Source organism: Vigna angularis, chromosome 7, assembly GCF_016808095.1.
Source record: "Vigna angularis cultivar LongXiaoDou No.4 chromosome 7, ASM1680809v1, whole genome shotgun sequence".
Taxonomy (NCBI): Eukaryota; Viridiplantae; Streptophyta; class Magnoliopsida; order Fabales; family Fabaceae; genus Vigna; species Vigna angularis.
The window spans coordinates 10500898-10526363 of NC_068976.1; the positions used below are offsets into that span (position 1 = coordinate 10500898).

Consider the following 25466-nt stretch of genomic DNA (forward strand, 5'->3'; position numbering starts at 1 on the left):
TTATATATAATATGGATATGCTTACAAAAGGTGTATTTTTCGAATATAATTATTGTCTTAGTTTCAATGTTGTTCTTTTCATTCTTTCATTATTGTAGCATATAATCTACGTTATTTTTTAATATTTTAAATTTTGGCTTGTTATGAAGCTTAATCTAAATTTATTTAACTTTATTCATATTAACTAAATTGAAACCAATTCAACTTATTATTCATGTTGGAATACAGATAAACAGTTCTTTCATCTACCTCTGAAAATCCAAGGAATACAGATAAACAGTTCCTCCATCTACCTACCTCTAAGAATCCAAGAAATTTTCTGGTTAACCCACTATCGTGAGTTTGTTGATTTGTCTTTTACCCTTCTAGTTTTGTGTAGGATGGCAGAGAAAGGAAAAGTAATAACAATTTGGATCTAAAACTTAGAAGTAAGCTTATAAAAATATCTCCAAAGTGATTGATAACGTTACAAATTTATTGATCTTCACAGATGATTAAATATAGATAAAATGATCATGATCATATACAATTAGAAACATATGGATTGTTACATGATGGTAAATTGAAATGTCTAATGGTAATCAATTCAGTGAAGTGATCAAAATCTTCAGTAATGATCAACTATCTCACAAGTGTTTTATATTAACTATATGCATTGCTTGATTGCATTCATTTCCTCAATCACTTGTGAAACAAAATTCATTTCTCACCTAATTAACTACACATCAAGGTTCAAACTCCATGGCAACAAATCTCATCTCTTCTCAAAACATGCAAGGAGATTGTGACACAACAGAGTACAGATTATAATATTCAAGACATAACTTCTGACAACCCTTCTGATACTACCTACCCCAACACATTTTGATATCTAAAAATAATGTTTTTAAGAATTTTCGATAAATGTGAAAGAAAAACATTGATATCTACATGAGAGTACAATTAAAATTGCTAACTTCTTGTCAATGATACATTCAACATTAATGGTGACCAACACATGACTATTGACATCTAAATTGGCACAAAGATGCAGTACATATTGCCTCTTTGCATTTCTGAATGCTCCCTTTTCATATCAACATTGAGTTGCTGCAGATATGGATTATGAATAGAAGAAAAAAGGGGTACCAAATAATAAAACTTCAATATGTTTTCAATACTTAAATTATAATTGTATTTTGCTTTTGGTTCGTATGCAATAATCTTAAATATTGATTCCTGTGAAACTTCTTTTCAATCTGTCATTTTGTTTTAAACCAAGTAAATTATTTACTTTGGTTCAATCCTTCTAATACTATGATTATTGAGATTGTGCATATAAAAATATTCAATAAGAACTAAAAAGTAAATAATCTATACAATGACAAACAAAATATTTAGAGGGACTATAAACACCAAAACCAAGGCAAAATCAAAGAGCGAAAGTCAAGAAAAAACATTATGAAAAACAAAACATGTCATATTTCAGGTACCAAAAACATTCTAGTCTAATAATAAGAGAAATGTTTGCAATCCACTATAAAAAAACATGTTATTTATTATTAGATTTTTTAACGAAAAATTATAACTTTAATTACTTCAACTCAATTTATACATCTTAAAAATTTTAACCGATAATAAAGTATATTACAATGAAATATCAAAAGTGAGGTGCTGTTAGCAGTCATAATTATAAAAGCAAATCTGGATGAACAAGATTAGAAATCTCCAAGTAAAACAATTATGAAACAGAGTACAACAGGGGTGACAATATTACAAAGTCAGTATCTATGATTACATAGAAAATCAGATTATATTAAACGGCAAAAGAGGAAGGGTGACTGATCAAGCTACATCATAAAAGAAGGGCACATAAATTAATGATCAAGCTATATAAGGGAACATAAACTACAAATATGTTGTGAGGGCTGGTTGATCAAACTACAAAAAGGGGGACAAACTACAAACATCATTCATTATCAACACTGATAAAACAACCTGTATTGATGAGACACAACCAAGTCACTTCCATAGCTTCACAAACTTGTCATGACTGGCTGAAGCAACCAAACCATTTACAGTAGAAACTGCCAATGCGGCAATAAGACCTTCATGAGCGGATAGAGTCATTGTCTTGTTCTCAGTCATGTTCCAGAGCTCCAATGACTGCACATCATGGTATCAATTGTAAGCAGTAAAAATGACTATTCTTGCATTGGATTGGATTTAATACTATTTGTCAAGGACATGAAACATGGTACAATAAATCATGTCAGCTCCAACATCTTTCTAAATCACCAAGAAGTCAGTTGAATACAAAGATATAAGAGCTTGAGAGCTTCTCAGTAAAGAAGCTCTCAAAAACACTTTAGCTTGTATTCAAACAAGTCCGCATCAACTAACTCAAACAAAATTGAGATATTAATAACTGAATCATATTTACAAGAAAAATATGAAATGGATATATTTGAAAGCATAGTAGTTGTATTGGGATTCAAATAATGAATCGGAAGAGACCCATTTTTCAAATCATGCATGGGAATCCTCAGATGTTTTCAAAACAGCTTTTATCCTTCAAAAAAACCTTTTTTATGCCAAAAAATGATCTGATTAAAACATTATCTGATTTGCTTTAATTAGAATCATTTAGCAAACAAATGTTATGTTTTTAGAACTCATTATAAAAAGAATAGGATTTGAAATTATTCATAAATCCGGTTTGGAAGGTCTAAACGATTAATTGAATTTATTTTATCCATTATCCTTTTCAAAGGTGGTAAGGTGGGTAAACGAATGAAGATGAAATCATCACTTCAAATAATTACATTTAAAACCTGATCAAATGAGAATCAAATCAAACAAAATTTGAGAGGATATCTAAATACACAACTTAAATCCAAAAGGATTTCAAAATCAATTCTACTTCATAACATTTCAAACATATAATTCCACTCATTAATTGGATTATGTCTCAAAAATTTGTGATTCCAACCATACTCATTAAAAGGAAACAATAAGAGAAGGATGTACACTTGCCTCGTAACAACCAACTACCAAAAGCGAAGAATATGTTGGATGGAAAACACACGAGTGAAATTTATTGCCATTGCAGCTAAGCTCGTGAACACACTCCCCTTCACTCCCTGATCCAAGAGTCCAAACCCTTACAGAGTCCTCACTCACAGATGCCAGGAACTCCCCAGAAGGATCCCAACACACTGAATGTATTGATTTTGTATGTCCCTACAATCATTAAAATCAAAGATACATGAGTAAAGTTTGAATAAGACAAGGCTTACAAGAATCATAAATTACTGAAGTCGCCAAAACAACAAATATCTAAGCTCCAAAGTTGTTTTTGAAATATATATCCGGTCACAAGTATTTGATTCTTAAAGAAAAAACAAGCAACGTTTCTTTTCCAAGACCTCTCCTCTAGAAAAAACAATTAAGCAGCCAGATAGCATGAGGAGCATTAGACTACAGTACAGACACGCTAAAGAATAAGAGCGTCTAACTGGAAGCATTAGACTACAGTACGTCTAACTGGAAGGATTTATCCTAACTCTGGCAATACGTAAAAATAAAAAATAAAAAATCAAACCAACCTTTAATGAATATCGACATACTTGTGTTTCCACATCAAGTATTGAAACAACATTCTCAGCAGCTGCAGCTAGGTACCTCCCTAGACGAGGTTGAAATCTCATCTGAGCAGTGCCACCCTAACCAGAACAAAGACTTGTCAGTTTAGCAAACTGAAATGGAAACACAATGCATTACCAATTAAACAAATCATATCCTAAGATTCTACCTTTGAGACTCTAGAACAACTTCCATTCTTAATACTCCAATATCGGATCTCACCATCGACATCACAAGAGCAGATAAGATCATCTTTATTAGGGTGAAAATCTAGTGACATAACAGATGCAGAATGACCAGTAAAACTACGAAGCGTATATCCAGGCTGCATTGGAAATTAAATATCAGCTATAGCAGAACACGAACAAAGGGAAACACAAGCACATAATCCATCAAAATCCAGATAATCTGAAATCATTAACAAAATCCCAGCTACAAATAGGCCTGGCATTCAAATCTACCCACAATAACTAGAAAAACTTTCCAGATCACATATAACTGTAAATAGATAAAAGCAGTCAGATTTGCACACAGATCATTAGGATGTTAGAATTCATAATGCAATTCAAGCTACATCTGCTAACATTAAATATCACCAAAAACTGAAATCCCTATGCTTATGAAGCACTAAGCTTGAACCTTAAAAATCAAGTTTTATCATTAAGGAAGTTCAATGATTTCACTTTGTAACTTCCTAAGCATCTATAAAGAACATCAAAGCATTGTGTCCCCGTGACAGTGATAATTACAATGTTTTCACGATAACTTGTAGCCAATTGAGGTTCCTAGATCCAGAGCCATGAATAACATTTTCGTTGCAACATCCTTGTACATTGTACTACAGAGAACCATGTTTAAGAAATCATATTCCAGGAACTCAGCTGCAATACACTATGTTTCAAACCCGTAGCTCACTATGGACAGGAGTAATTTGATGCATTATGTCATCCTTTATAGTGTCGTTAATTATATTTATTACAAGAAACAGGCAAAAAATTGTTATACTGTAATTATTTCAATAAGTACATATTTTCAGGAATAGATAAGCAAACACATTTTATAAGCACCTGTGTGCCATGCTTTGGATTCAGAGAAAATCTTGTGTATGAGATGCATAGCCAAGTTATTACAAAATATAGATATTAAATCTATAGGGAAAAAAGCAGTATTATTAGAGTAAAATAAGCATTATGTACTAACATTATCAACATCCCACACCCTGACAGTTCTGTCATATGAAGATGTTGCAAGCCGAGGCATGCTTGGACTGAAACGAACATCAGTGATTAAAGAAGCATGCTCTTCAAGAGTAGCCTTTTGCTGTAGAGTATCTGTGAACCATAAAACAGCCTGCATAATGAAAAAAAAAACAGAGAAAATGTCACATTCTATATATAAACAGATTAAGTAATAGAGGGATTTATAATTTTGTTCTTAAATTTCAAAGCAGATTAAATGCTATGTTCACCGCAAATTTGAGCGAAATTGGTTGAAAAGGGAAAGCAATAAATAAAATTATTTCCCAGAACAATGTATTAACTAACCTTTTTGTCATGTCCACCACTAGCAAGCAATTTCCCATCAGACGAGAAATGGCAACAGACAACTTTGTTAGTGCTTGCACGTACAGAATTCACCTCAGAAAATGTAAAACCTGAAAATAAAGTGAACCATTGGCCTCAGTTTCTGCAGGTATAACTATTTATGCAAGTCAATTAAAGAGCAACAATCCACCTTCAAAAACAAAGTATATAGCTTCAATACAATAAATCCATAGAGTAATCAAGGAGCCCTTTGGCATCAATGAATTTGGCCTAATGAGCATTATAGGGAGTTACTGTCCAAAACATTTTATTCAACTAACCATAATGAGCTAGTTTCCATTAAGATATGTTCCAGCCTTTCATTTAAAGTTAGGACTACAGCACTCAATATTATTGATGACATGCAGAATGTTTAATCCTAGGTGTGCTGATGGTCCTGGCACCAATTTTGTTAGTGCCTCTTATACCATGCAAAATCACCCCTTCTGTAAATAGTTTTTCATACAACTTTTATGTAAATACTTTTTTATCCAACCTCGGTTCGATAGGAAATCCAATAGAAATAGCAACTTGGTTATATTATTAGAGACAAGTTTAGCTTAAACAGTAAGAGGGGAAGAATGAAGATTTGTTCTGAACAGATAGCTTCAGGAATTGAGTACTGGGACAGTTGAGAAAAGGCCTCGCCCAAACAGACTCGCCAAAGCCATCCAACTTACTCCAGGGGCTGGTGTTACCCTGAGCTGCATCATTTATTCTAGGTCAAGAATCACCTCCAACCTGTTGTTCAGTGTATTTTTTCATCAGAAACTCAGGAACCCGATCCAAATTCCAAAAGCCCCTAAACCCCTTCAAGGGTATACCCATGAGCCTAAGATTAGTTAGGCCCACTATTACCAAACAGCTCATAGGTAAGGTGGGGGATGAGTTAGTTAAAGAGAGATGTTGTCAGGAACAGAATTGTCAAGGCTAGAGATTCTTCTGTCAGTTAAAGAGATTCTTTTTTTGATTAATCATATAGAAATAGATGCATTACCGATAGTAGTTGCTATCAAAATGAGTAAGCACACAAGAATGACTTCACAATTAGAAGCTTTGGAGTCAGGGTTGACTCAAGTCTCTAAAACCAGGACCCATTGCTTCAGGAAAGGACTAATTTGTGTGTTGTCATGATCCGACTCTGAAGGAAAACTCCAGGCACTTGGGTTCCTCAATTACTAGTGTCGATGAGATCACCAAGTCCCTTTAAACTTTGCATGCAAAGATGCGAGATGGATTCTTCGGCAACAAGAACCAAAGTTGTCATATGCAGGAATGTTGACACCAAATGGAGGCTCTTCATCCACTGTAACCATTTTGGATGAGCTTAAAATTTCGTCGAAGCAAGTAGAATTGCCTGTGTTCGATGGAGAAGATCCAGCTTATGGATCGATATGGGAATCACCACTCCGACTGAAGTTGCATCAGAACTAAGGATGGAGTTTCTCACCTTCAAGCTACAAATTCATTTCTGTTTCATGTTGATTGAGCAAATACTCACTCGCTCTTCACCTTGAAAAGCCTTTAGTGGGTGGCACAGAATGCAGCAAATGAATACTATAACCTCATTGATCAACTTGGTTGCAAGTGGGTCCAAAGCTCAACTAGTGGTGTCTATAAAATCAAATGGATCATGAGATTCAGACAAACAAGGTCAACACAAATTTCAAATTCTTGCTATCAAGGTGGAACACAAAATCTAGTGTGGGGATTCTGTGGAAGGGAGAAATAAGGGGTTGTCTTTCAAGTGTGGGAAGCATTACAATCCCACTCAACAAAGCCTATACAAGCATTTGCACCTCCTCAATTAGGAAGGTGATGAATACCAGGAAGAATCATTAGTGTCCATAGAAGCTAAAGAGGACAAATATAAGGTTTATGGTCAGTTAGGTTTTGAATTATGGGGTGATTGATCAACAAGAAACAATCCATCCAGGGACCATTAATTTTGAAAGATTGTTGAAGGGTTATGCTACAATATTGTTGGTGAATAGCAAAGCTAGACACAATTTTATATCTAGGGAATTAGTGGCTTCGTTGGGATTGAAGGTGGTTGACACAAAATCTTATGACGTGCATTTGGGAAATGGAACTTGGTGCATGGCAAGGGAAGCTTTCTCATCTATTAAAGTAAAGGTGGAAATATATAATATATATGCGTATGCATGTGTTGGACTTAGAGGGGTGGACATTACTTTGGGTGTTGAGTGGCTTGAGCTCTTGGGGAAAACTACCACATATTCGAGGAGGAAGACAGTGAGTTTTTGAGGAGAATGGATGATGGTTACACTTAAGGGGTATCAAGTCTAAGATAGAAATCAAAATCCATCCTTAAAAAAAATTATGCAAGATTTGGCTCTGTAGAAAATGAGGACGACTTGATAGATCACCAAGATAGTCCTCCTTGCTAGAATTAGGAGTTTCAGAAAATCCTTAATCAAGACCAATTAGTTTTTCAGAATCAAAAAGGGCTGCCAGCTCATAGGAAGTCATCACCTTGAAGCCAAACAGTAACTTGTGAGTGTTGGGTCATGGAGGAGTTGCAGGCTGAGGGCACAATCAAGCATAAGTCCTTTTTCAAGTCCAGTGATAAAAGTTAAGAAGGAAAATGTTGAACACAAGTACCCCATGCCAACCATAAATGAGTTGAATGGGTCATCTTTTTTCCTCTAAGATTGATTTGAAATCTGGGTCCCATCAAACAAAGGCAAAGGAAGAGAAAATACACAACTGCATTATCTGTATCTTGTGATGCCTTTTGAACTCATGAATGCAACTTAAACCTTTCAATCCACCATGAATTCTATTTTCAGGCCATTATTGAGGAAGTAAATGTTGGTATTATTTGATGATATGCATAGCCTTACTTGGACAGTACCAAAGGTGGAAATGGACCATCAAAGGTTCAAGCTGTCTTAGGTTAGCAAATCCCTCCGGATGTCAAGGGAGGGAGTGTTTCTAGGGCTCAATGGTACTAGAGGAAGTTCATCAAAGTCTAATGGAAATCATCTCATCACTTAACAAATCTAAAGACTGAAGATAGATTTCACTTTGGGGGGTGGATGGGTGGGGAGGGGGGCTCAACGTTCCTTTGATCATCTCAAGGCTCAAGGGTTGTTTGTCTTCTTTCCCAGTTTTGGCTTTGTAGGATTTCCACCAAGTAGTTTGTGGCTGACTGATGCTTCTGGTTATGGGATAGGTGCAATCCTCATGCAGGACCAAAGACCCATAGCAAGGATCTTTCACCAGAAACCTTGTCTAAACCTATGTATGAAAAGAAATTAGAACTGGCTGTTCAAAATAATGAAACTACCACATGGGAACGAGTTCCTAGGTGCTTACAGATTATAGGATCCACCAGAGAATTACCACTATTGAGAAAGAAAGAAGGTGGGTGTGTGGGTAGGGAGGTGGTACAGAGAAGCTTCATCCGTTTGAGGCATTAGATCTTCTGTGGAAATGGCTCTGTTTCCAAAGATACAATAAAACCCAAAAAGAATGTAAAGTCCCAAAAACTACCCTCACTAACAATTACACAGTGAGAACACTTACAGGATTTCCTCCAAGTTTCACGTGTCAAAGCCCAAACAATTTCCTCTAACTGTCACAATAGCAAACAGTTGTGACTTTAAAACACAACATAATGAAGTTGTTGCCATGCTAACCACTCTGCTATGATAGGCCCACCCAACCTTATGATGAAATTTAACTTATTTACCACAACAAAGGACAACAAGGATCAAACTCTAGACCACGTGATCAATGAGGCTTTGACACCATGCCACAAACCAACAATCCAAAAAGCTAAAAGCTTGAGTTATTGGGTGAAAGCATATGAACAAATTAACATATAAGATACTTCACAAAATCTACCACTAATAAACAAGAACCTATGGAGAGAAAAAAAAAATTACTTCTTTGCATTCTAGTGAGGGAAAATTTATTAACTAGATGCACTCAATAACCTCCTTCACAATGGGAATGGTAGAATATTTTATTGTCAATAAAAACAATGGTACTGCACCTTTGCTTACATCCATACAACGACCAACAGTATCCCTCGGGTCAGTATCATCATGGGATAAAAAAGACTCAACATTATCGTCAAGAGATCCATCCTCCACAAAACGATCCACATCAGCCTGCAATTCAAGATCCTTATCATCCCACTGCCAAAATGGAATGACAATGAGCCTACATGCAAGGAACTTATTATTCCTTCCATCGATTGAATGAGCCACTTACCAACTGGTTTGAAGGTGATGTAAGAGTTCCAGCACCATCAGCAGCAAACATCATTAATGGCTTCGAAGAACTACCACTATGAGGTAAAGCAGGCATTGACATCACATCACCGGGTGTATGAGTCGAGGGAGTCGAGGGTGCTGAACTTGGAGATGGGCCAGCTGTATTAGCTGTTCCAGAACTATTGGCAGGACCAGAAGATGCAGGCTGCTTCCTCTTTCTCCCAGTCTGGCTTTTGGAAACCTTAAAACGCATTTAGAAGAAACCATGTTAGGAATCAAATAAATGAAAGATTATAAACATACACCAGATTAATGTCTGTCAAATCCAGGGGCATAAATTTATGCTCAAATGATCAGATAGAAATAATCATAAATTAAAAATCATGTAACAAGTCACTAGCCATTTCTTTCATGTAGGGTTAAAAATTCAATGAAAGGACCAAGTGGTGGAAGTTGCATTTTACAATTGTCTACCAATGGATTATTGCATATCTGATCTGAAATATTCACAAAAACCCTTTTCTTACTACTCGAATTTAGAAAAATTGAGGTTAAAGAAGTTAATGTAATACTTGAGCTCAACTAATTCAGGAATTGACAAGTAAACAAATACACCATCCCTGATGGATTTCAAAACAGCTTCCAAATCCCAATGCAGTAAAATTATAAAAATCATGACATAATCCGCAGTATTCAAAATTAAGAGAAAAGGAAAACACAATAACAATATCAATAAATGACTGGCTCTTTCAATATATTCAACATAAGAGACATTCCATGCGTCAGAAAATCACTATTTACAATAAACAGTAAATTTCATGAAAGTTATTATGATATAAAACAGTAAATTTCATGAAAGTTATTATGATATAAAACTCTTTTTTACAATATTTTGCAATTACTAACTATATTATACAAAGTGTCATATTACAGTGTGTATAAACGTCAATTAAAAACACATGCCAGTAGAAAAGAAAAATAAAAAATGCACCCCTGTAATTGTTGATTTTGGAACGAGTCTCTAAATACTCTCTGGGTATGACAAATTTTATCTTGCATTTCAAAAAATACTTCTAAAATCTCTTTTTTAAATATTTTAACAACACTTTCATTCTAAATAAGATATCGCCAACATTTAATAGGAGAGGTTTGACAATCAAATACAAACTCGGTTATATACATGAAATTTAAATTTAGATGTTTACAGAAGTTCAAAGGGGATCTAAAGAAATAAATAGTTAAGAATTATTTACAGAAATTCACCTGTCACTCAATGTCCACAGTCAATAGTAATGTATTATATTACAAGTCAAAATTTTATATTATCAAGATTGTTTATATGTCAATTTTAATATATATATATATATATATATATATATATATATATATATATGAATCAGGTATCAAATAGTGATAGACTAATATAAAATTTTGTATACATGATCGTTGTGAAAAGAACTTTCAATCTAACAACGGTTTTGACAAAATAGTATCTGATTGAAAGTTATTGAATAGAGTAATAACTGGTAAAAGTCACGTAAATGCAATTTAATCCCTCTCCATAAATACACAATATATATTGGTGTATTGTACTAATGATTTGATAAGAGAGCAATTGAAAATTTATACATAGCCTCAATTTCTCCAATATTAATGGCAAAACAATAAAAGGACTGACCTGATCATTTCCTCTAAAAGAGTTTGACATGCTACCATCCACATTGACACTACCACCACCTGCCCCTATTTTATCCTGCTGATGCATGTTATGATTTGAAGACTGAGATTGCTGATTTGATAGAGTATGTTGTTGCAGTTGCTGCTGCTGTTGTTGTGGATTGGCATTCTGCTGTTGTTGATGGTGTAAGTGTGCCAGTTTCAACTACACAAACATTCATAAGATGCAACTCATGACACTTCCGGCAACTCCAAGCAATCATAAATAGGACATTTAAAAAAGCTATGCATTAACCATAAGAATATGGAAAGACAAATTTCCAGAGAACAAACACCTTCATTAGCATGTCTGTATCACTACGCTGGAAAGCAGGGCCACCTGCTTGAAGAGGTGATCCAACATTTGATACCACATCACCAACAGGGTTCGAAAGACCATCCTTAGCTACACCCATATTCCTGTTATTCAGCAGCATTCTGAGCCTTCTATTATCATCACTGCCAGATGGTGATGCCAAATTTTGTTGTGCCAGAATTAGTTGGTGCTGATGTTGTGGTGTCAACATTGGAAGTTGATGAAATGGTTGAGGAGACTGTATGAAAGGTGGTTTCTGTTGAATTATACCAGATCGTAGTTGCTCCAAACCCTAACAAGGAATAGAAAAAGGATAAAAAGAGCATCTTAAGAACTCAATTTTTAGTTCCATTAGGTTAGAAAGAGAATTGAGGTGAAAGTACTAGACCAGAAAAATGAAGGAATAGTAATTCAAGTGATATTTGGGTAGAATTTTGAGTTGTGCAGATTGGTACAATTAGTAGGGAAAAATATAAGGTGATTTTCAGTTCATCTGTTTGGTTATGCGGAAAAAGATTGAAAACAAATGATAAATAAATACTTTGAAAATATAATTTTGTATATAGGATGAATTTTAATTTTAAATCAAATATAATTTTAATTCAAATCTCACAAAAAATGCATTACAATTACATGTCTATTTATTTTATATTTAATTAGTTTCTAATAAACGTGTACCAAATGTAAAACAACTATTTAAATCTAATTACTTCAAAAAAAAAACTCATGCTCTAATTTATTTTCGTTAAATTAAATTAGAATAAAATATTTTTTTTCTGATACAAAAGTATGGCTAACTAACACTTGTATTCTTTAGTTCGTGCCTTTCAAAAATTATTCTTTAAGATGCGTAATAATAGTGTCCTAGATTAAAAAATGGTGGGGCTCATGGACTTTTTATCACTTCTCCTTTCATATTTCCTAGTAAACAAACAATGGAAATATTTAAACATTCATCCAAATTATCTCCTTTCTAAATCTCTCCATCCAAATCACACTAAACAAACAAAGACTAAAAATGTCAAAGACACAAAGTTCACAGGGTGATTGCTCAAGACTTCAGATAAGAGGCTGCCGCTATTTCTATCAACCAAGGGAGGCTGTGTAGGGTTAACAACGAAGGCTACGTCTGCCACCTGATAATGGCTCTCAAGCAGTATGGATGGGATATGGTTAGGATAAAAAGAAGATAGGTCCAATTCCCATGTATAACATCAAAAACAAACTCTCAAGTTTAAAAAAAGTTTAGGAAGACAAGATTTTATCCACTAACAGTAACATCTAATTCAAAATATACATTAAAACAAAAAAGATTATATTACTCACCGTTAGTGGCCACCCTTTTAGAGTTAAATTGTTGCTACCTTGATTTGAACCTGACACGAAAAATCTCCTGTTAACTCAATCTGGGTGTGAAAGTAATGATATCCCAAAAATATCAGTTTTAACATTAAATCCCAAAATATTGTCACAACAGACTGGAAAATAAATTTTAATGAAACAGCTAGATCAAAAATAAACCCCCAATAAATGAATGCAGATCAGATTCCAAATTAATAAAACAACCAGTTACATTAAAGACGTGATGAAATACCAGGCATTGCTATCAATGATCCTTCTGGGCCTGCAGCTCTGGGAGTTAAAACGGGATTGATCTCACTCTTTATATCCTGATTAGCAAAGTCAGGGTTAAACAGGTGATAAGAAATATTGTAAGATGTAATGAGTTTAATTTAAGAACACTAGCATACCGGAGTAGACCCTGGTAATTGCTGACTACGAGCTTGAACTTGTGGAGACATTGCACCAGCAGCACCATGCAAAACTTGGCTGAAATCAAGATATTTAGTACTAATAAAGTCACATGCGTAGCTATAAGGATAAAAGAATACCAAAAGCTAATATAATTAATGGAATGCCAAATAGATATTCAAAACCCAGAAAGAAAATAAAGAAGCAATTAACTTTGCCTAGCACACAAGATCCCTTTTTTGTCTCGTGTTGATGAATTAAGCTTCAGCTCATGTAATTTCAGTTCGAACTTAAATTAGCTCAGCTACAGCAAGACTAAACAAGAAAAACTACCTTATTTACCAAGCATATACCTTACAAACTTAAAGACTAAAACAAGATATAATAAAAGCTTAGTTCTAAAAAGTTACCCTGAAGGCTGGCCAGTAGCTGCAGATGACTTCAATATTGAGGCATGATTTGGGTCCAAGAGTTGGTCTCCAAATCTTTGCTGTACAAAATACCAAAAATATAGTTATGATTGTATATGCCATTAAAAAAAGTAGTTCATCTTTATAATAGGCAACGGAACATCTCCTAACCTTCATTGCTGCATCTTCCAAAGAGTCCCTTTGAAGGGGAAGTTTTAACCTTTCCTCGTACATCTTTGTTGCCAGTGCATTTGCAGTGCTAGGGTTTCCAACTAACCCATTGGTACCACCATTTAAGAGATGGGTCCTATCCCTACCCTGCTGCTGTTGCTGAGGTGGTGGTTGTTGATGTTGTGACTGTTGTTGTTGTTGCTGTTGTGGTTGTTGTTGCTGCTGTTGCTGTTGTTGTTGTTGTTGTTGCTGTTGTTGTTGTTGTTGCTGAGCCCTCTGTAACAGGATGTGTTGCATCTGAATGTGTTGTTGTTGCTGCTGCTGTTGCTGCTGATGTTGTGACTGCTGAGGTTGTGATTGTTGCTGTTGTTGCTGCTGTTGTTGCTGCTCTCTAGCCTTCATAAATTGTGTCTGGAAAGAGAGTTTTAGTGAACCATAAACATGAAGTGGTAATTCACAAGTTCTTTGTTAATCATGCGAACAATTTTACCCAGGACGCATAAATATAATATGATCGGAAAAACAGATATATCCTGCTAACAGCTATCAGTCCAAGAAAGCAGCACAAGCCAACCACAAAATCTCTATAGTCTGATAGTAGAGTAGTTGGGAGAATGGCCTTACTATAATGACAAGTTAAAAGAGTGAGTTATTTTAAAGAAAAAAATACACAGATCACCTATCAAGACTCAATGAAAATATAAAACAAAGCATAGAAGCTCTTCAACTCGAACAAAAAACATCCCAAAGGATGTGGAACAGAGAGACCACAGACCTATTCCAGAGTTGCGGCATGTGTGTTGTGTGTTGACCAGAGTTGCCATGGGTTCACAGAATCGCAGCTGGGAGCCATGGGTCAGATGATAGGTGTCAAAGAAAGTTGAGGCCAGCGTCATTAAACCTTTGAAAGGGGTAAGGGTTGAGAAAGTAGGGTCAAATGAAACAAGGGGAGCAGAAATCCCAAGATAGCTTAAACAGCACCAAAGTAGGACGTGTTTGAAGTTTGTAGAGCTCTCTTACGCTCTAGAAATGAAAAGGAGAAAGATCTTTAGTAATCTTAGTTTGTTGGAAGTCACCGAAGCTTGTGGGATTAATTTTCCTCGGCCAAGGTGGCGGCTGGAAGGGGAAGACTTTGACCCATGAGATAGTATATTAGATGTTTCTACATCATAGTTTGATTGGATTATGTTCTATTCTAGCACGGTGAAAGGTAGAATCATTTCAAGTTCTCTCATGTAGTGTTGGTCAAAGAGTTATATATATTTTATAAAAAAAAATGTTAAGAAGTGGACTTTAAGCCTAACTCAACCCTACAAACCAGCTTGTAAGGTGAGACTTGCATCCACTTATATAATATAAATTGGTCTTATCTCTAGTCAGTGTAGCACTTTCAACACACCTCTTCACGTCAAGGTGTATACATCTCGAGCATGAGACTAAACATTAATAGGTGGTCCAATAGCGGTCCGATAACAGGTGGAACAATATGTCCAACAACACAATAGACTCTAACTCATGGCTCTGATACTATGTTGAGATTGAAACTATAAAATATATTTCTAGAGGGCTTCAGAGATCCCTCTCACTGTCATTCTATATATAATGAAAATACAAGAGTACATGGAATAGTAAGGGACTGCATTAGACTCCTAGGTGCAAAACTAGGTACAACTAATAAATGATATACAGCCTGCCTAGACTTAATGATTATACATAGATATAATTATTCTAACAGTGATTTTAATTTGGATTCACAATATGAGAATTATATATCTATTAACTTTTAAGAATTTTATACATTTTTCAATATGTACATGTGATGTGACTTATAGAATCTTCATATTTTAAAACTGAACATCTTGTTGTATAGGGATACATATCATATCCGATGCACATATCCATGCCTCACAACTTTCAAGGAATATTAGGTTCCTATTGTATTCACCCATTTTTATAAAAGCAAGAGTCCATCAGAAAACTCACTCAGAAGCAGTGGCACATGTAAAGCAAGGGATGGGACCAGCTATAAGGGAGTAGTATCATTGCACCGACACATGTTACTGAAGAGTAGAATGGACTACCCGCTCATTTCCCGATCATTCCAGTATTCCACTCTTCCCGCTCATTTCATGCTAATGGTTGGAGGGGAAACACAGACAAACCATTAAGCATCTATTTCCGCTCAGTTCACACTAAAACAAAAAGAAAATTTAGGGTTTTTATTAAACCAGATTGCGTGACGGGTGAAACCCGAATGCAATTTCACCACAATTCAGGGTTCGATTCAAACAAGAATCAAGATTGATTCGGGAGAAAAACAAGTATTTTGACAATTTGCATCGTGGAGGAGAAGAATCATAACGTACAGTTCGTATTGTGTATAGCACGATAATTAATACCATGATCACAATACCAATTTAAAATAAAAAAATCCTGAGATCAGGAAACATAAGCGAACCTCACAATTGAGAAATATAATTAACCAAGTGAGGAACATGAATTTATAACAGGTCATGATCCCTATTAGACATTTTTGCCTACAGACTCGTTAATCAGTTTATTAATCAACTTTTCAAATTTCTTTTCCTAGATTTACAAAAATATGTCATAGTAGTATTGACATAAATTTACTGGACAACAAAATAAAAGAAATCTTTGGCATATAATTTATGGTTTTATTTCAGAAAACACCAAAAATCATTAATAAGTAGTCACCGGTGGACAAATAATCACAGGCTCAAACAAGATATTTTCCAAAATCATACAGCACCTAGTCAGCATCCTGGAATTAAAAAATAAAGATCTAACTATGATCTTATTTAATTAAAGAAGAATCTAAAGATCCCAAGATTCCCCAGCAGCTAAACCGAGCTATAATTAATTGAATGTATACACTTCCTTATTAAATACATGAATAAATACCGCAAAAGAAAATCAACTGGGAGTTCATCTTAATACCAGTTTTTTATTCCTTAAACTTACTAGCACAACCAAACTACTCCGGTTTACTGTGCAAAAAGAAATGTGCTAGGTATAAACTAACCCCTACAAAGTTAATCAACCAACCTCGATATAAGATGCAGCAACCTCAGAGTGCTTCTCATTGGTCCGGGCAATAAATATGTCCCAGAAAACAGACCACCACTCGAACAGAAATCCTCCGGGTGCATCAATGGCTGCAACCCCACAATCCCATTAACAAAAGCAATCAAACCAATAAAATAGAAACAATAGGAACATTAAATCCAACTAGACTACTTCATTTCAAGGTAACTCACCAACAGGGTCCGACGACACTTTCCCTTCAGCTTGAAAAGCCTCAGCTGAGGCCTTCAAATCCCTCTTCACTAGGTAATCATGGATATAAACATCTAACCTGAAAATCTCACAGAGCAAGCACGCAAAGTTTGAACTATGAGAACCAAAGTTTGGATCTTTACACCATGCATATCATACAAAGCAGTAGCCCAAAAAGACCCATGTCAAAGTCAAAACAACAACACATCCAAATGCAGGAACCAAGAGGGTACAGTTTCATCCAATCTAAAGCTACCCCTTACGCTTGCAGAGGCAAAAAAAAACCCTAACATGCCCATCAAAACATCCTCTCACATTCACAGTAACACAACCAAACCAAAGCAAATAGACCAACCCAAATCAACCCCAAAAGAGACAAAAGCAACTAAGAGACCCAGAACCCAAATCAATAAAAAGGATACTTTTTTTAGAATGAATAAAATCCCATTTTTCAACACTCACAAACCCGCAATTGAAAGTTGAAAGAAAAACATGAATAGAACAATAACACTCACATCTTATCAGCTTCCCAGTTAGTCTGAGACATGCTGACAGAGCAAATATTGATGGGTAATGAAGGAATGAATGAGTTCTGTGAATGTTTGTGAAACTGAACAGTAACAATTGCAAAAGACACGAGCTTTTGATGCAGCAGAGAGACAGAGTAACACAGAAGGAATGAGAAAAAAGAACTGAAAAAAGGGAAACTGAGAAAGGGAAAAGAGAGGCACAGCGCACAAAGGAGAGGATTTAGGAGAAAAATCAAAAGGGTTAGAACTAGAACAAGCTTCAAAGTCTTCTGTAGGCATAATTATAATAATAGTAATAATAATAATATGATAATACATCATTTAATTTATAATTAAATAAACTTTTACTGTATTGAAAATCATCTGAAATTGATAATTCCATCAAAACTTCGTTATTTTTATCCTGATATTTAATAAATATTTTAACATGTTAGTAAGAGTTATTATACTATGTTTTAATTGGTAGTGTTCACATTTTTTTATTTTGTAATATACTAGTATGTGAGATTATTAAAATTAGTATAAATAAATTAGAGCCTTTATTAAATATTGGATGATAAAAATATCAAAGAATTTTCTGAAATAACATTTTAATATGGACCAAATTTAGAGGCATGATAATATATTTAATGCTTTCGCTTAACATTAATAGGATAAATTATATAATGATGAGAAAGAATTATGACAAAATTAAAAAACCTATTCATTCAAATTATCTTCGGTAACGCATCTATTACTAAAAATAAGTTTATATTTTAACTTATTTGTAAGATATATTTTGATCAAGTATTTCTTAAAAAGAATCAGTTTATTTTGGAATTTTGTATTATTCCTTTTTTGACTTATTTGTTTATACATTACAATAAATTATTGTTTGAAAAAAAATAGTTTTATTTTGGAAATTTATATTATATCTGTAGCTGTAGATGCATTATAATAAATTATTTTACATAAATAAGCATTTTTTGGAATTTTTATATTATGAAAGTTTTAATTTATTTTTTAATGCATTACAATAAATTATTTTTCAAAAAGATGTAACTTTTTTGGAACTTTACATTATTTATATTTTGGCTTATTTATTTAAATATTATACAGACAATAAAGCAGAATATATTTGAAAAAGAATCTATATTCTACCATTTTCAGCTGTGTTGGATTTTAGGAAATCAACTTAAATTTCATTGAAAAATTAGAAATAAATAAATAAACTTGTGTTAAAGTACAAGAGCTAAAATTAACGTATTTGATATGATTCTAAACACATTATTAGTATATTATATTGCATATTAAAGGGTTGTCTAAATAGATTATTATAATAAGTTCAATTAAATCATATAAGAACAATATTAAAATGGTTTTAAATAAATATATTTTCAAATAATTTATATATTCATCATTGTTTGTTCACACGTGAAACTTAGAAAAAAAATAAAATTACTTAATTTAATATAAATTAATTTTTATTTAAAGAAAAATTGTTATGTATATGAAATAAAAAAAGTGATTGGAAGAATAAGGAAAGTTTGGAATCATTGGTCAATATTTGAATATGGAGAAAAAGAAATGAGTGCAGTGATTGGTGCAGATGCTTTTCTATCCAAAATTGAATAATTGTTGTGTTCTCTTTTCTTTTTTATTCTTTTTCACTTTTCGATGCAAAGGTTTGGGAATTATTTTATTTTTTTCTATAGGCTTTGGCCAATGAAAGGTGTTGTTGTACAGTGTACAGCGATGCAGATATATTTCATAATAGAACTATTTACTTTGCATATTGGTCCCTTGTTTTTGCATATTGGTTCCATTTTGATGAGAATCCGAATGGATAGGAGGGATAATATTTAATTTTTAAAATTAAATATAAAAATTTTATTTTCAATTTGTTTTATTTGTTATTATTCTTTAAATTTTGTAGAATATAAAATTAGATTTTGGATTATAAGAACGTGAGTTTAGATATTGACTACACAATCAAATCAAAACAAAGTAATGGTTTAATGCTTTTTTAAGTAAAAATGTTAAAACAAAGAATTTTGCGAAAATAGAACTCTAAGCTTTGGCCAAGAGCTTTGTATGAGGAAGATTTAGTATGAAAAATGACAAGTAGCGTTAGAAAAAAAGAGAATAAGTTCACAGAAAACTTGGAAGGGTCATTCTAGGTCATAAAAATCGACGACAATAGAGCTTACAAGTTGGAACATATATCAGAACAACCGGTCCTCAACACTTGGAATGTATCTCACTTGAAATTTTATCTCAATTAAGTTGTAAAAATGAAAATACATTGTAACACTAGTTGTACTCTTTCTTATTCGGTCTTTTATCCCTAAGGAAGGTTTTGGCTGAAAAGTTTTTAACGAGGAACCTCGCTTAATAAAATGAGGGTTTCTTCTCATAGATTACTTCTTCAAAGCAAGTTCTTTCATATAGTTCCCCACCAGCTACCAACCGATTCGGGTTAAACCTTTCATGCAGTTTTTCACCGACTAATCACTGGTTTGGGTTGAACTTTCCATGTAGTTCTCCATCAGCTACCAACTAGTCCGAGTCAAACCCTCCAAACAGTTCCCCACCAACAACACATTGGTCCGGGTCGAACCTGTCACATAAGTCAACATTGGATGTGCATCTCATGCGAAGTTACCAACTATGTAAGAAACCCATACAATTTGGCAAAAATAAAATATTGATGTGTAAACATAACACAATATAGGGCAAAAACACTTGTATTCATATTCTTAAGGCCTACAAGGCCATACAAAAGTTACAAGGCCTATCCGACTATACATATAAGAAAAACAAAAAATAAAAGAAAATACTAAGTACTCTTTTATAGGTAATACTAAACTATTGATTCACTTCGTTATCTTCCTCAACAACCTCAACATAAGTAGAAGGACTCGACGCGACTTCTCCACCTGAGCTCTCATCAACATCCCCTTCGTCCGCCTTTTCCCCAGCCCCTCAGCAGTAACTTTTTTAGCTTCCTTGGTCACCTTCTTCAAGGAACTCATTTCAGTCACATCGAACATCCGACCTTCATAAATATTCTTATTCACATCAAACTGGTAGTCAGTGGTCGAAACCTCCTTGTAAAGAAAATTTGGTTAATGAAGAGCCTTTTAGAAGCCACTCTTGAGCTCATTAAAAGCATGGTCATACAACTCATGCACCTCCTTAATAGTTTCCTTTTTCTTCTTGGACGATTCTACTAAGGAGATATTAAGCTCCTTCATTTTTTTCTCGACCTCGAGGCATAAGATCTTCCATGACTTCAAGCGCCAAACCTCTTCCTGAAACAGTTTCTTCTCTTCGCCGAGTTTTTTCTTCTCATCAACCTAGGCAATATTCTCTTCTTCTCGAGGTTTCTTCTCGACAACCAAGTCCTCAAACAACTTCCTCTTGTTATCCCCCTTAAGCTCTTTCCTCGCCAAGTTCACCACCCAATGCCTCAACACGAAAGCTCGACTTTGAAGCTCAATTAAACCCTAGAACAAGATATCGGGATCTGACTCATTTATGACCTTGAGTTCATGACTACTTAATCAAGGAAAACCCCTTTGCAGACACTCTCTCCTTATTATTCCCTTCACCCAGCGGACGACCCTTAGCTTTTTCCTTTCTTTACCAACTCCTCGGAGTTTCCCCAATTCAGGTTTCTTCCTTCCAACACTAGTAAAAAAAGTCTTTTAACACGCCTAATATACCTCGGTTTTCACAAAACCGAAGCATATTAAAATGTGATGACATTTTTGTAATTAAGACAAACTTATACGCCTCGGTTCACTAGGAATCGAAGCCTATGCACTCTATTACCTCAGTTATTTATGAAACTGAAGCATAAAACCCTCTGCAATGATATATTATTTCAGTTTGCCTTCTAACCGACGCTTATAAGTTATTTTGAATTTTTTTTAGCTTTTTAAGCATCGGTTAGCAGATGATCCAAGTTAGTAGTGGTCTTACTGCCTCAATTATTAGTTGAACTGAGGTAGTAGCTCTTTCACTTGTTCAAATTACTTAAACATAAAAAGAGTTTACATAGTTTTCTTCTTCCCCTAGCGCGCCCTCCTCGTTTTTCTTCTTCCCCTGCGACCTCCATCGCAATTGGGTGAACCTCCACCACCAAATGCATAGTCCTCGCGTACTTCATTTCTCTCGCACAAAGAAATCTCCACTTCGTTGTCTAGTTTCTCTCGCGGGTTGCTCGCTGCGTCCACCGCCGTGCCACCACAGTTCATCCATCATTGTCGCCTCCATTGTCTCCGGTGAAGTGTTGTCCAAGTTGGGTGGCTCGTCGAACTCCCGTTGGGGTTCATCTATGGTTTCTGACGAGCCTAGGAGAAACAGTTCCTTTGGGGCTAGGGATTCCAATCGCGAGCTTCCCCCTTCTCATGCTGACGAGACTGATAATTGGGCGGGGGCAAAGAAACCTTCGAGAGGGTTTGAGAGGAGAGAGAGGGATAGAGGAGGGTTCTTCGATTCGTATTCACGCACTGACGAATCAGAGAGTAAGGTTTCGAATAAGAACTTTGTGTCGTCGGAGCGGCGATTCGCCTCCAACGGTGGAGGGTTTGAGAGAGAGAGGAAGATTATTAGGTTTGGCTCCAGCGACGGCGTTGATTCAAATGACTGGAACAAGAAGAAGGGCGATTCCAACGTTGGTAGCGAGAGTGTTGGTGCTGGTGGAGGGAGACCAAGGCTTGTTCTGCAACCTCAGTCTTTGTCGGTGTTCAATGAAGGGGGATTGGAATGTGGAGAAACCTAAAGGGGTTAAGGAGACAGGTGGAGGTGATTCCTTTTTGAAGAGGTGTTTTGGGTCTTCGAATGGAGGAGGACGAGCTGCTTTGCCTAAAAGTTGCACCGAGAGGAGTTTGAGGAAGCCCATATCTGATGATGGAAGTCTTAAAAGGTTTGTTACAAGGAGAAAATTGTGGACATAAGAGAAGAAATTCTACGAAAGAGATGAGCAGGGAAGCTTCCAGGGGACACCACATCCCTTTTGAAAGCTTGGTGGCAAGCACATTCTAAATGGACATACCCGACTGTAAGTTTGAACATACATCTCAATAATAATATATTATACTTGTTTCCATTTTTATATTCTAAATGTATTTTCAGGAGGAAGACAAGGCTAGACTGGTGCAGGAAATGGGGTTTCAATTAAAGTAAATAAATAATTGGTTCATAAATCAAAGGAAAAGGAACTAGCATACTGATAACCTCTCATCCTTTGGTAACACCAAAACCAATCATAAGAGGTACCTTAATTCTCAATATTATCTTATGTTTGAATTTTATGTACTCATCTTTTAATTTATCTAATTTATTCCAATGCAATATATATCAATTACTAGTTTAATTTTGGCTTAATAACTTACTTGGTCCCTATATTAAGTGGTTTTTTTCTTCAGTTTAATACCTGATTTTAAAAGTGCATACATTGAGTCCCAAAGTTTGTTAAAATTGTATAAATTGAGTCCCCGTTGAATTGACAGAAACGGAGTTAACTCTCAACTGACATGGCGAAGGAATTTGCACTTTTTTTTCTCTCTCCTCTGCTTTTCCTACAATACCCAGTTTTTTTCTCTCTTTTCTATGTCTTTATTAAATACTTTTTTTTCTCTCTCTTCCTCCAAGGCTCACCTTTACCAGCACAGATTCACTCACTATTCAAAGTAGTAGTTTGGTTCATAGAATCCAACACAGAACCCAAATCCATCTCAGTTTTTCAAATATCCTTCTTCTTCTGCTTCAATCTAAGTAAGCCCAAAAAACATCAAAGATCAATAAGAAGAATGTTTCAACGCTTACCCATTGAAACCGAAGAAGGAAAACCAAAGTTGAACAAACAATCAACAGTTCTGGGAGTTCTGGGGTCTTGTAGGTTGGAGAAGGAAGCAACATAGATAGAAGCAATAGTCTTACAATCAGTGGTATTGTTTGCGATGGGAATCCAAGTTGGACATAGCTTTGGAATCTAGTGGTGATGTTTTTGTAGGAGAGAATTAATAAATACAAACTCAAATGATTCTCGTTTTTTTTTTTGTGTAAACAGAGAATTATCTTTTAATCAATGATGTTGTTAGCTTTAAACTACAATCATACAAATTTCCAAATGCAAAATAATATTATAATAATTTTTATACCGCTTTTTATATAAAACACTTTTATCCAAATGAAAAATAAAATTAAAATATCAACGAAAATAGTAAATTTAGTTATATATTGTAAAGGAAATTAAAAATAGATCATCATTTTTTTATTTATTTGATGAGATTTCGTATGTTTTAGTATGACTAAAATGTATTTTATGTATTATTTTATAATTATTTTTTAAATTTATCCAATATGAAAGCGTAATTAATCGCATTTGCTTTTTAACGAAATTACATACAGGGAATATTTTAAACAAAACATTTATTAAGTATGGTTGTGCACATTTAGGTGTAGATGGTTTCACAATTGATGATTTATATAAAATATTATATTATATGTGGTTCTTCATAACTTATATATTAGTTATTAACTTAAAAGCAGGATGTCAGCGGATCAAAACGAGAACGAACGAATTTTAATACGTAACAAAATACTCCAAAATATTAATTGCATGTAAGAGAAGCAAAAGAGCAAGGAGAGTGAGGAAGATGAAGACAGGGAAAGTTGGGCATTGCACAAAAAGCATAGGAGAGAGAATAAAAATGTAGATTTTTTCGCCACGTCAACTCGGAGTTAACTCTGTTTCTGCCAATTTAACGGATGAGACTTGATTCATACAATTCTTACAACTTTGGGATTCAATGTATGCACTTTTAAAACGGGTACTAAACTGAAAATTAGCTTTTAACATGGGGACAAAGTAAACATTTGCCTTTAATTTTTATATTTTGGATGTCGTTAACGTATCACATCATTAAATAAAAAATATTTTTTTAAATATTTTTTTATTTAACTCAATGATACTATTTCTTTGGATACTGATTGGTTCAATGTGAAAATAAAAATGAACCAACTGCTCAGAATTGTTACATGCACGACTTATATCTTAAAAACATGAAATTGTTTTAGCTGACCATTATGAAATTTTCAGTCATTGAATGCATGTTCTTGAGTAATACTAATGCAAAAGTTGGATGGACGTGGCACTGCATCAAGGTTTGTCCCCTGCCATTTTGGCTTTTCACATGTCAAGATCAATATGAATAATCATTATCTCACTTGTGCATTTCTTGACAACATGGTTGGTTCCCTAGGTAGATGTGTTGTAGACTGAACCAGATTTTGATTTGGATATTAAAGAAGATGTTGAACCGACTTTTGAAGTGTGTTGGAATTGAAAGATCTGCAAGCATAAATTGTTCCATGATATTAATTTGTATTGGGGAGATACAAAAGTCCTTCGAAAAAAATAAAAAAAAAAAGTAAATACCTTACTGCATCGGTTACCTGTGAACAGAGGCAAAATCCTACCCCTTTTTGCCTCGGCTAACAACCAAGGCAAAAAATTGTACACTTTTTGTCTCGTCTGTATATGTCTCGGTTTAGGAACCGCTGTCTATGGACGAAAATAAACGTTGTTATTTCCCTTGACTGCATTGGTACAAACTTAGGTTGGTGAATATTGACCTCAGGTTGTTGCAAATTGGGAACATCGAATCGTCGAGCCTCCTTAGCCTTGTCTTCCATTTGTTTCTACAGCTTGATAAATAAATCATCCTCACCTCCAACTTTTTATGCACGGTGAGTCGTGAAACCTGCAAACATGGAAAAATGCTCATATCAGTTCAACAATTACACAAAGATAATATTTTTTCTTTGCT

At 34.6% G+C, this 25466-nt stretch overlaps 1 protein-coding gene across 7 annotated transcripts; it reads right to left on the minus strand.

Moving 5' to 3' along the window:
- Positions 1-1690: 1690 nt before the first annotated feature.
- LOC108319293 (transcriptional corepressor LEUNIG) lies at positions 1691-17899 on the minus strand. 7 transcript variants are annotated; one of them, XM_052880300.1, is made up of 19 exons: positions 17632-17899; positions 17098-17195; positions 16886-16995; positions 13820-14230; positions 13649-13728; positions 13238-13316; positions 13081-13156; positions 12813-12862; positions 11467-11778; positions 11133-11336; positions 9453-9695; positions 9242-9349; positions 8760-8808; positions 5169-5278; positions 4825-4974; positions 3794-3949; positions 3588-3704; positions 3016-3222; positions 1691-2145 (listed from the first exon to the last, which is right to left on the minus strand). In XM_052880300.1, the coding sequence occupies exons 1-19, from the start codon at positions 17661-17663 to the stop codon at positions 2002-2004; spliced, it is 2736 nt and encodes a 911-aa protein (XP_052736260.1). In that variant the 5' UTR covers positions 17664-17899; the 3' UTR covers positions 1691-2001. The 7 variants fall into 7 exon arrangements, with proteins under 7 accessions (XP_052736260.1, XP_052736259.1, XP_052736261.1 ...); XM_052880299.1 differs by having other exon boundaries at positions 9242-9376; XM_052880301.1 differs by lacking the exon at positions 3794-3949 and having other exon boundaries at positions 9242-9376.
- Positions 17900-25466: the final 7567 nt, after the last annotated feature.

Excerpts from the sequence above, each read along its gene's own strand:
- LOC108319293 (XM_052880299.1), bottom strand. The coding sequence starts at position 17,663 with ATGTCTCAGACTAACTGGGAAGCTGATAAGAT. Across the intron at positions 17,196-17,631 it reads AACTGGGAAGCTGATAAGAT|GTTAGATGTTTATATCCATG; the intron begins GTGAGTGTTATT and ends TGAGATTTTCAG. Across the intron at positions 4,975-5,168 it reads GTGGTGGACATGACAAAAAG|GCTGTTTTATGGTTCACAGA; the intron begins GTTAGTTAATAC and ends TTCATTATGCAG.